Source organism: Solanum tuberosum, unplaced genomic scaffold (assembly GCF_000226075.1).
Source record: "Solanum tuberosum cultivar DM 1-3 516 R44 unplaced genomic scaffold, SolTub_3.0 scf00419, whole genome shotgun sequence".
NCBI lineage: Eukaryota > Viridiplantae > Streptophyta > Magnoliopsida > Solanales > Solanaceae > Solanum > Solanum tuberosum.
The window spans coordinates 497,242-510,437 of NW_006239338.1; the positions used below are offsets into that span (position 1 = coordinate 497,242).

General features: G+C 33.9%; 1 protein-coding gene across 1 annotated transcript; it reads right to left on the reverse strand.

The window, feature by feature from the left end:
- Positions 1-2,636: 2,636 nt before the first annotated feature.
- LOC102595076 (4-alpha-glucanotransferase, chloroplastic/amyloplastic-like) lies at positions 2,637-9,674 on the reverse strand. Its single transcript, NM_001287852.1, is given in 17 exon segments — positions 2,637-2,940; positions 3,414-3,579; positions 4,395-4,547; positions 4,651-4,695; positions 4,800-4,888; positions 4,989-5,061; positions 5,624-5,698; positions 5,781-5,812; positions 5,898-6,037; positions 6,258-6,334; positions 6,437-6,595; positions 6,686-6,822; positions 7,106-7,184; positions 7,499-7,559; positions 7,677-7,765; positions 8,307-8,369; positions 9,308-9,674. Coding segments are annotated over 16 exon segments (1,731 nt in total). The 5' UTR covers positions 9,662-9,674; the 3' UTR covers positions 2,637-2,940; positions 3,414-3,474.
- Positions 9,675-13,196: the final 3,522 nt, after the last annotated feature.

A 13,196-nucleotide genomic window follows, 5' to 3' on the forward strand; every position in this document is an offset into this window, starting at 1 on the left:
TCTTTACTCTTTACTCTTTACTCAACTTGAACTTTAAGTCTTAAAACAAAGTTAAAAGCATTTGCAAAAGACTTCTTGAAAAGACTCTAAGAACTTCCTAGACTTGGCTCTTGACTTTCCTTGAATTTGAATTTATGGATTCAAGGTTATGATTCATGTTTCTGGATGATTTCTAGATGTTTAGAAGTCATTTAGAGTAGTTAGAATCAATGGAAAGTGTTAGTACACTTTAGAAGGACTTAAATAGGCTAAATGACGAAAACTAGTGAAAAACGACAATATGGGGGCATCCCGGGCGCGCTGCGCCAGCCCCCACTTTCTCGGGCTCCTTTTGGGCGCACTACAGGTGCGCCGCCCTAGCCTCTCTAGCGCTGTGGGGGCGCGATGCGCCTGGCCCTCCCCAGGTGTGTCTGACAAAACGTCTCAAGAAAACCCATCAATCGCATGTAAGTTGAAGAATGAAAACAATTCAAGAACACAACTCAAGAACATCAAATTCTAACTCTTTTAGGACGAAAATAGTTGAATTAAACATGATTGGCGCGTGGGTGAATGGACCCAACGCTATGTGATCTCACATACCTTGTAGGGATCACCCCCGACGAAATCCACAAGCTAATCTCGACGAATCTTGAACGTTCTTCTCCTTTCTCCTCTTTTCTCCTTTCTCCAAGCCCTAGCGTGAAATTCACTTTTCTAAAACTGAATAAAATTTGAATTTACCCCAATTAAACTCCTAAAAATGAATTAATTAAGTTGGGTAAGGAAATGACCAAACTATCCTTCCAAAATCCAGATTGGACTTTCCTTATTCAAACAGCTTAACTTCCGAAGGGCATAACTTACTCATATAAACTCGGAATCGCGCAAACTTGGCGGCGTTGGAAAGATCATTCCAAGATATTTCCAACCATATCTGGGTAAGGAAATGACCAAACTATCCTTCCAAAATCCAGATTGGACTTTCCTTATTCAAACAGCTTAACTTCCGAAGGGCATAACTTACTCATATAAACTCGGAATCGCGCAAACTTGGCGGCGTTGGAAAGATCATTCCAAGATCTTTCCTACCATATTTGGAAGTACCTCTAAATCATCCTGAGCTAGAAGTTATGGCCGTTTGAAGTTGGCCAAAACTCAACTTTTCCTAACTTAAACAAATTTTCCAGATTTTCATTATTTCCAAAAATGACTATTTCCAGTTCTTAGCTTCTTCCTAGCTATTTCAAATTGCGAGATGTTACATAGATAACCAAAGTTTTATGGAAGAACTGAGCAAAAATTTTCATAAAGATCACAATGAATTAAAAGATGTCGTGCTACAAGCGAACCAATTAAACAACGGCCTTTGATGACCAACTGTTTTGGAATTAATTTTCTCAGTTCGTGTAAGCTGGGTGCACCATAGGAAAGCTTCATAATCACAGCTTGATGAAGTCCCTCTTCAACGACATACTCATCTAATTCCTTAAAAGTAAATCAAACAGTTGATTCCCCGTGTATTAATTGAATAGGTTTCAAGATTATTTTGGTCAGTGTCGTAGGATTATAATTCATCAGAGACACATAGGTATTGTTAAGGTTTGACTCTCCCACAGTTTGAGACCAGGGAGAGGCAGCGGCAGCCATGAGAGGCTTCTAAGTCACCATTCACGAGCAGCCGCAGGGGTTAGGTTTTCAAAATTGATTAGTAAAAAATTTAACGTTCAAATGTTTATTTTACCCTTCTTAATGAGATAATTTATAGTCAGACAAATATCTATAACTTGTTTTAAACAAGTTTCAAAAGTAAATCTTTCTTTCTTAAACTATGTACCAAATCAAACAACATCACATAAATCAGATAACATTTTGTATTATAATTCATTTACAATCTTGTGTGTGAGATTGGGCCATACAATTATGTAATCACAATCAGGATGAAAGAGTACAGGTATGCCTCATCAATAAGTTAACACTAATTATTTCTCTCATTAACTTTTGTAGTTTTATCCTTCTCAAAGAAGATATGTTTATAAAATAGATGATTTGAAAAAAAGATATCTCATTCGAACTAAACATTTAAGGAACTTTTACTAAAATGAGTAATTTATAAAATAACGATTATATAACTTATTAATAGTCACGAGTTCAGAAAAGCTGCACAATTACAAGAGCGATCGGAAACATTTTTTCTTCTTAAATAAAAGTGTGCTCTGTTGATTAACTTAACATGGCATCACAACAGGTAGATATCCCGAGACCAAATCTCATCATCACTCATCTCTGTCTATGAGCTTGAACTTTTAGATGAAATGATCACACACTTCAATAGTTTTAAAATTTTGAGATAGACAAGAATTATTTAACATAATTTCTTAGAGTAAGCAACTCTAAAGTTCCTTTTATTTTTATTTAATTGAAAGAGAAATGAGTTTACACCATTCTCAGAAAGACATACACTGTCAAATTGACATGTAAAGAATAAATGTAAATATTGCTATGCTATCTGGTAGAACTGGACATAACCCTTTCATATGACTAATATATTCCAGGCCATTATTAGGTCAAGGTTAAAGATACTTAAAATCTAAATGAGTAGCATTCATATATTTCTGGAAGAAAGACAGAACAAGAAGGAAATTTTCGTGTTATTTCGACCAAATAGTAAATACAAAAACATGCATTATTTATTTTTAGGTCAGGTGACATTCAAACTATGAAGTCTTTCTGCATAAATATGGAAAGGCTCTAGCATTCGTAGTTTATACCAGCTAATGTAGAATAATAGAATCCAAAGCACGCGTTTTAGCTTTCCTTGTCTGCTTCCCCAGTGAGCCTAAAGTTCAGAAAATTGAAAATGCAGGCGTTCCTTTGCAGCAATGAGGTGAACTGTGGCAGGAAAACCTTGTTTAGATCGTTTATGCTCTCAGCAATTTGTGTCCCAAGCCTGAGAACGTCCTGCAGGTACGAAAATATCATCTTGAGAAACTCAAATATTGCAGGTAGCAATATTGCCAACAAAGGCGAATCCAGAATTTGAAATTTATGAATTCCAATAATAATTTCAAGTTAATACTCTCCTTCCGTTCACTTTTACTTGTCAACTATATTAAAAATAAACTCACTTTTACTCTACCATTTTAGTGGTATCAAGAGAAAAACAATTTCCTTTTCTTGTTTTACCTATAAACTACTCATTCAAAATCATTTCTCAAGTCAATTAAAGATTATACATCAATTAATATGGATATTGTGGTAAAATATGCATTTCATTAATATTTCTTAAGAATCATTTATGGACAAGTAAAAGTGAATGGAGGGAGTATATGATAATAACTAAGTTCACAGTCAAATATTTATAAATATTTTATGAATTTCTTAATATAAATACAGGGTTTGAATAAAAACTATTGGGTTCATGTGAATCGTACCTTACAGCCTAGGTCCTCCCCTGATTCCCAGGGGACATAACATCTTAATCATCATTCATCATCACAACCGCCCATAAGTTGCAAGTATATCTCTTAGCTTTTTTGCTTCTGCATCCAGGTTGTCAAAGCTAGTTGAACTAGGTATCCTCCAACTCCAGTTTCCAAACTGCAATTAGGGGAAAGATAAGAAAACAAAAACAATGTCAGAGAGGATTCAAGAGAAATTGAAATAAGTAAAGGACTCACTTCGTTTGATGTGTTAGATGAAATAATCATATTGGTATAAATTTTGGTATTGCTTTATCCAGCTTTTTTGTTTGTAGTTTGAATATTGCATGGCTAATTCTCATATAATTTAATACACCCAATTGGATTATTATTTTTGAACCTGACGTAACATGGAATAACTATGCATGGATGAAACACCAAAAGATAAAAATACCCTTTATATCTCCTCAAACCCATCATCGACACCCTTTCAACTTTATTAAGTTTTAAGAGATAAACCTATATCTTAACAATTTACCCTATATATTCGTTTCTAGTAGAAAGAACGAAACACCTGATAGTAATTAAGCTATGTATTACAATCTCGCATAACTTGTTTCTATGCCAAACGACTCCCAACATCATATAGTTCCACTACATAGTAACACCAGTATATTGATGTGGTTGCTATATACTATCATAAATTCAGATGATATTGGAAAGGAAAGGAGATTCAACATTGAAGGAAATAGTATTTTGGTCCAAAGCTGAAAATTTCCAAAGCGTCAATAGAATCAGAAGCTACCAGATGCCACAAATTTGCACATAATCAGCTAAGCATCTCTACTTGTCTCAGCTAACCCAACAGCGTTGACAGTTAACAGAAGGTTTAGAGTGCTAATCTAAACTCTACCAACGCCCAGCCTATCAGCGAAAACGATCAAGCATTGGTCACTCACTATTCACTCTGTAGAAGCAGATTTATGTCTTTACCTGAGTTGCTGGAATGTTCATTCTGGAATCACTCCCAAGCCCAAGAACATCCTGCATCGGTATAATTGCAATACGGGCTACAGAAGAAACTGCACCTTCGATCAAGCCCCATGATATTTCCTCTTCCTCAATATTTGATAAATACTTTAGTACCTGATACATCAGTTTAAGTGAACAACAGATTCATGTTCATTGTCATCTCACGTTATATTTATAGCAACAATAAAACATGGTTTAGTCAATGCATCATACTAACATTGGATTTCTCTTCCTGTGGCAAAGTATCCCACCAACCTCGGATCTAAAACATGCAAACAAAAGAAAATGCTTACAAATTTTGGACAGGGAGTAGTTATGATAGGGAGGGGGGGACACAGTAAATCAAGATCAAGCACTGAAGATTACCGTATCATTGTCATGTGTTCCAGTATACACTACTTGGTTCTGCTCATGATTGTGAGGTAAATGAGGGTTTTCAGCGTCACTGCCAAATGCTGAACGACACAGGGAAGAACAAATTTATACCAAGAATGCCAGATAAACTCAACGCTACTTTCTGCACACATTTTATAAGTACGGCAGAGGATATAATACCAAACTGGAGTACAGCCATTCCAGGTGCCTCAATGGACTTTCTTAGCTGAACAACGTCCTCGGTAATTACTCCCTGTCATTTAGCATTCTAGAAATGAGAAGATATAGCAATAAAGCAATAAAACTACATAAACAAATCAAAAATTCCCTTCTACCTATATACTAATCAAACTTAAAGAGTACAAGCTAGTCTCATCAATACATAATTAATTAGAGAAATAGAGAAAAATCTACTAGTATGCTTAGATGAAGCCGAAGGAGAGAAAATAATGATGAAATATAAATGGCTAAAATATATGTATGCTTGCTTGCACACAAAAACAGGTTTGTTAGATCTGCTGTCAAATTATTGCTTTTGACCAGTACAACCAGAAATTGCCTAACAAATGGGTTGCATGCAATATTTTATTCTACCTTCTATCTTCTCTAAAGGCATTATCTTTTACTTCCTAAAAGAGAGAGTTATTGGTAGTGTCCAACCATTCGAATGTCTACCAAACTACAAAAGAATGCTCCAGGGGAGACATAAAGAAGATATTTCTTTTTTATTGGTAGGAACCGTTAAGCAGACATCAAGACAACATCAGAAATTTCAGAGAGAAAACATGTTGTATATATGCTCTGCTAAGACATACCAAGTCTTCTGCTATAATATTGATCTTCCCAACAGCTTGTAAGATAGCATCAAACAAAGGTTTTCCAGGTCCCACCTAAGTCATTAAAAAAATAAAACAATGAGATAGTTTTTGAGGTTAAGATTCAAAACATGAAAGAAATATGAAGAGATCTGACCTTCCACCGTCCCAGAATTGCAATTTTTTCCTCTGCAAGTATGGATTATAAAAACTACATGAGTGCCCAATTGATACAAAGTTACATATAAGCCTGTAAAAATCCAACATCCGTTACCAGAAGGAACAGCCCAAAATCCAGCAAATCCTCTAAAGTGATCTATCCTAAATTCATCAAAAAGATCCGTTGCACGTTGAATTCGGCATACCCACCATGAAAATCCATCCTTCTCCATGGCTTTCCAATCATAGAGAGGGCTGTTTAGCAAAAAAAATCACAGTAAGTAGTGAATAGCACAACAATTGGCAGTTTATCATTGAACTTAGATATGATCTACCAGTAAACTAAAACGACAAGTGTCCACCAAGTATGTCTTCTAAAAGCAACAACTAGATATGGATACTTTCATACTCAAATATATATTTTTCAGATAAAGGAAATGTTTGTTCAACAATCTAGTGTCCGAATAACACTTACCTGCCCCATAGTTGACCAGTTTCACTAAAGGCGTCTGGAGGAACACCACTAACTATAAGAGGGAAACCTTTCCTATTCTGCCACAGAGATAGATGGTTTATGCAGATCAGAAGGCTTTAAAAGTTAGTGAGGGTAATTCACACAACTTATTTACTGTCAAGGTTCAGGGAGATACTAACCAGCAAAAATTGTTTCTTGTTGGCCCAAACATCAGCACTGTGATATCCAACATATATTGGCATGTCTCCCATTATACTGATTCCTTTGGATCGTGCATAGTCACGAACTTTTTTCCATTGTCGTTGGAACAAGAACTGTTGTGCAATGAATATGTCAATCTGTTCCAGGTAACATTAGATCATGTTCAATGTTTGCCCAATTTCAAGGATCCAACTTTGGTCAGCATTCAAATTTTAAAGAGGTCTTACAAAATCCTTTTCACTTTGATAAACTTCTTCTAGAGCTGCAAGATGGCGATTTTTCAATGGTTCAGGCCAATCATACCAGCTAATAGTGTTTACAGAGTTGTCTATGGCAGCAAAATAAGCAGCATCCTCCAGCCAACCTGTATTTTTCTTGAATAAATTATGTTTAACAATAGCAGGTGTTAACAGAACCATTTTTAGCAATTATTAACATGTCCCCACATTTTCGGACTTCTTTTTTCATTTCAAAGTGAATATATCAGCTATTCATAACAAGTGTGTTATAGAGCATTCCTATTCATATACTATCAGCTATTGTCCCTCCTAAATGTGTGATTAAGGAGTTATCATGGTTTGACAGACCATGGTTATCCTTGCTCCTATTGTTCACCTTAATCAAGAAATGAAGTAAGTTTATCTTACTCGAAATATTTGGATCCCGGCGAAAGTTCTCGAGCTGGTCTTTCAGTTCCCCTTCACTGGAAAGAAGCCTCTTTGCTGCCTAAAAATGATTAAGGAAGAAAATTACCTTTAATATCATATGAGCTATCAATTCTTGAAGTGAAAAAATTATTTATCTATAATGAAAATGAAAAAGGAGGTGGATAAAGCTCGAGTACAGAAGAACAAAAATTTGATAATTTGAAGCAGACATGTAAGGAAGTCAACGAGAAAAGAGATATTTTTAAACCTCCTTTCTCTTCTCCACACACTCAAAACCTTTCTCTTGAAAGCATTTTCCAACCCTTTTTGGTTGTATAAAGTTCATCTTATATTAAAAGAAGAACTAGCAACAAGTATCTCCTCATTGTTTACCTTGGTTATTAAAGGATCTTTTATCTCAGATATAGTCGAGTAATTGACACGATCTGTAGGTCTTCAGAACAATGAAACATACCAAACAATAAAAATAGGATGTCAAGTAATGTTCCATAGAATTTCTCTGTCCAGAAACACTAATGAATTGTAAGGAAAATGTTGTAAAGTGGCTCACAGTGGCTCCGGAAGCTCCTCCTTCTTCAGTAAACCATCATCAACAAGCTCTTCAAGAGAAATCAGAAGTGTGTTTCCACAATTTGCATCCTGAAAGCAACCATTGATAAACTGTCATTTCAATGTTGTAAAGATTAACAATATGGTCGTCTCAAGATCACTACAGCATTAACAAAAAGGTAATGATCTATGTCATTGTCTGTATGAACATTTAATCAAATAAATTCCGTTGTGAAGAGAAGGAACTCAATATAACATGAATCAAAACAACACAAAATCTCAAAATTGTGCCTCATGAAATGTGCATATTCAAGCAGTTCACATTGCAGCAATTTGATCGAAATACACCCTCCGTTTCAATTTATTTGTTTTACTTTCCTTTTAAATCCATTCAAAAAGAATGACTCTTTCCTTTTTTGGCAACTCTTTAATTTCAACTTTCCACCTGTCATGTTTAAGACCTCAAAATTAAAGGACGTTATGGTACACTCTACATATCTTTAGTTTAAGACCACAAGATTCAAAAATCTCTTTACTTTCTAAAACTATGTGTCAAGTCAAAACCAAACAAACAAATTGAAGTAAGTTTTTTAAAAGAAAAATCAAGCGTAAAAAGGAAAATTCATGTCACCTGTCCTGAATAGGGTGATCCATCTTCATTGCCTCTCTTTCCAGGCGGTACAAGTGGAAGAACCTGCAAACAAGCGCAGAAAGTCCTGTTGCTTTTTAGATTTTAATTACTAACAAAAAAGTTAGAATCAGCTTTGGTTCCATTGTTTGGATAAAGGGTAAGACTGGATCTTGATCTCCAATTTTAAGAGTAGACTATTATATTCTCGAGTAAAACTTCAAAAGCATACCTACTACATCAATCAAGATATAAATATACAACCACCAATGCCTTTTTGAAGTTCCAGATCAAATAACTTGAGACAACAAGCTTCTCATAACATTCATTACAACTTTAAATAGACAATCAGAAGCAAACAAGAGAGTACAAACACTAAACAGAAGGTACTTTTTGATCCTTTATTAGTAAGCAAGTTACACTATTCTCCTTGCCAAAAGTCCTTGCAAAATACAAACCAGGCATCGAACTTCCGTAGATTCCAACACCCACCCATATGAGTTGATTTAGTGCAAAACTGAGATGCCAAGATTCCTATTACATGGATGCTAATTTCTATGAAAGAAAAGAACTACACTTGAAATCTTTTGTTTCTTACTTTTTCTTATGATAAATAAGTACTCACAAATCTTATTTGTGCTAGCTTTTAATTATTCTCAGCATTCTTTTATTATCATATTTGTAGTCTTTCCACTAAAGACATAACCTTTATATGTTTCTTGCTACCACAAGAAGAGGTAAGAAACTATTGCCATGGTAGCGTAGGAAAATTATAAGCTAAGTTGCACAGACTCTTCACTTTTGACACCGCACCAGTGTCAGATTTTTAGTGTATTTTTGTAAAATCCAACACAAACATTTTGGAAGAATCTATAGTAACATAGACAAAGCTTGTTAAATGAGCTTTATAATGTTTGTGTTATGTTGATCTTATATTACATCATGAAAAGTTATACATTCCCCAAATTTCTTCATGAATCAAAAAAAAAAAAAAGCAATTGAACCTGCCAAAGGGAGCAACCAGCAAGATGAAGCCAATCAAGGAACTTAAAAGCCTGAGGGCCAAGGTCACCAATACCATAAGGTCCAGGAAACGACGTCGGATGGAGCAAAATTCCAGCTCTTCTACGATCGTTTGGGTCTCGTTTTGGCAACCAATCAGCATAATCAATCGGAAAATCCTCACCTACAGCAGGAACGGCAGCGGTGCCATTTTGAAAGGAACCTTTCCGATCAAACATGAAAGTGGGTCTAGATAATTTTGGGATAGGAGATTGAAAAGTAGTGTTTTTGGGGAATGGCAATTTGGTAGAAGAGAAAGAAGAAGGTATTAGTGAGAAACAAGTGTGAATTGCCATTGATAATGAGAATAAGTGAAGATTGTTAGTATTTTTCCTTCATATTATTGATTTGGAGGAGAATTTGGATTGAAGAAAATGGGTCGATTTTGAAATTGGGATTGCCGTTTTTGGCTTGAAAATGGAAAGGAACAGAGTGGAGTAGGAAGTTGAGGAAGGTGTTGCGGTGGGGAGACAAGAAGCATGTGATTGTGATACACCGATTCGGTTCGATTTTATGTATTATTGGCTCAATTTCTTAATATTTTAATTTTTTAAATACGCTAAATTAATTTTATGTATTATTGGCTCAATTTATTATTTTTTAGTTTTTTAAATATGCTAAACTAATAATCAAATCAATAAGATATTTTTTATCGATTTGGTTCCTTCATGGTTTGGTTTCGGAATCAATAAGAAAATACTTATAAATACATGAAAATCCATAATATTAGTAATACAAAGATTTTAAATGCATGCATTAGTATGGTTAAAAATATAATTGCCCCTCAAAACTTTTTTTTACATCTTTTTTGCCATATTTTGGAGGGTATTCTTATAATAAATCTTTTTTTAAAAAAATAATTTATAGAATGCTTGCTTTTAATACATCAAATCAAACAATGATTAAAAATTAATCTCTGCATAACTAATACAAACACCACATATCTAAAAATTATTTCTGTATACCCTACCAAGCGATCTAAATGGTGTCAGTCTAGGAGTGTGCAAAAATCGAACCGAAAAAATTACTATTGATTTATCGTTATTGGGCTATTGGATTAACAAATTCTTAGTGATTTTATAAAAATAAATTATTTGGTAAATCGATAACCCATTGACAGTGTATAATTTACTACTTTACCCGTACATAAATATTAAATATTAATCTCAATATCTTACTAGTTACTATGTTTGTTCTTTAGCTTTCAATTCACACTTTATAGTGACTTTGAGTTCACAACTTCACATAATACAAAACGTTAAAAAATAAAGTAATAACTCTGTTCCTCTTAATTTCTCTTTATCTTACACTTATATAATTTTTTTCATGTTAGTTATTATTATTTTTAATTATTTTATGAATATTTGTAAAGTTACAATATTATCTTTGTCACATTGAAATACGTGTTCAATTCAAATTGAGATTTACAAGGTGGGTTGAATTTCAATTAGGATTCTTGGAGGCTACTCAACTATATTATATTCCCTTAAAAAGGCATCTCGAAAACTCCATAAAGAGATCGAAATCTCAAAAATTTCATCACAAATTCATCGAATATTCATAAAAAGATAAAGGCATCTCAAATATTCCACAAATTCATGAAATATTTATAAAGAGATCAAATTCAAATTATCTTAATTCGAGAAATATATGCCACTAATACCGCTCGAATCATGAAGATCAAGTCCAAATCATCTTAATTCGAGAGATACGCCACTAACGGCCTCGAATTATGAAGATTAAGTCTAAACCATCCTAGTTCGAGAAATATGCCACTAACGACCCTCAAATTATGAAAATCAAGTTCATATCATCCAAGCTCGGGAAATACGCCACTAACGTCCCTCGAATCATTGATAAATCTTATGAGAGAAGAATCAAGAGAGAAACAGAATTGTACTCACAATCTTGATCAATAAAATTATGTTTCTTTATTGTGATTGTAACTTATTTTCTATCACTTTAAAATTTGTTACAAACAGTCTTGTCGCGTCAAATTATTGAAGACATAAATTGAAAAAATATACAAAATAAAACACTAATAATACACAAAGATATGCACTCTACCGAACGGTCCATATGTGTTCTCAAATTAGTAAAACTATTGCATGTTTATAGTCTTCATTGTCTGATAGTGGCATTGATTGCTTTCGATAAATATCGACAATTTTTAATAATGGACCTAAGAGAATAACATTGTATATTTTTCTATTCAAAAAGTTTGATAGCAATTAGCAAGTAAGCAATTTGTCTCCACTTCTGCGTCTTGTTTTCTCCTTTTATTTGCTAATTGGCTTAAGTGTCCATTTGAATTGACTTATTTTAGGTGTTTTTAAGTCAAAATAGTTTTAAAGCAATTTTAAAGTGTTTGGGTAAAGTTAAAAAGTGTTTATAAGCACTTATTTTAAAACCAAAATAACAAAAATAAGCCAAAAGTCATAAATTAGAAATCCTAACTTATGGCTTTTGGCTTATAAGTCATAAGCCAAAAGTCAATCCAAACTAACCCTAAGTTATACAAAGCCTCTCAAAGTTGTTTGCATATTTCATTTGAACACCTCAACTAGGGTGGATACCTATTGAACACTTTTACCTGTTCGAATTTGAACACTTTTTTGACAATCAATTAAAAATGTTATATGCGTGTAATACACTCGCGGTGACGTGGCAAATTAACGACATACATGTGGAAATTTGAGGGGGGAAAAAAGAAAAAATATTTTGAAACCATGAACCTTCAATTCGTTCACTGTGTTTTGTCTTTATCTGTGCTAAGCTAAAGAATTTTACTTGTTCACAACTTCAATCATGTATTAATGGAGTATAGAGAGATTTATAATCAACTAATAATTGAGCAGGTTCAAAGCTTCATAAGGGTCAAGGGGTGAAAAAATGTGCAACTCCTTTATTCAAACTATCGCCGTCCACTCACCGTCATCGTGGTCGTTCCTCTTAATTCAACTATTAATTTTTTTCAGATCTGATTTTAAAAAGATATGATACATTTGGATTTAGATATTTATTTTTCAGGAAGAACAAAGAGAGGGAGGGAGGAATATAGTAGTTATAGTGTGGGTATCCATTTTTCCCGGTGAATAAGATAATGACTGCCAATTTTTTAAGAAAATGGAGGAAGAAATGTAATGGTGTTCTCCAAATGAAATCGACAATGGTAAGGGAGAGGGAGAAGTGGCTGAAGAAAAGAGAGAAGAGAAGGGTAGATGATGGTGGGGGAGGCGACGGCAATGGCGGGATGGTGGTGGTGTTGGAAGAGTACGGCTATGGAAAAAAGAAGAAGAAAGAGACAAAAGAAAGAGATTAAAAATAAAATAAAAGGAGCTATAATATCCCTCCACACGCTCACTATATGTGTATGACACATTCTTTGCCATGTCAGTGAAAAGTGTCTAATAGATACTCATTTTGAACAATAAAAGTGTTCAATAGGTATATACCTTAATTGAGGTGTTCAAGTGAAATACGCAAACAATTTTAAGAGGCTCCATATGACTTAAAAAAATTATATTTTTAATTAATGCTTAAGTCATCAGTGGCTCCTTAAAGCTGTCTGCATAATTCACTTAGACACTTCAACTAGGACGTGCACCTATTGAACACCTAAATTGTTTAAAATATTGTCTATTAAACACAAAATGTTGATGTGGCAAAATAAGTGTGTATCACTGTTCCTAAGCGCGTGAATAGATTCTACTTTTTTTTTATTATTATTTTTTGAAAAGTTGGTACCTATTTTTTAACAGTTGACATGCATTAACTAAATAATCAAAAAATAATATTAATTCCACATTAATCTCTTCATAATAAAGAACC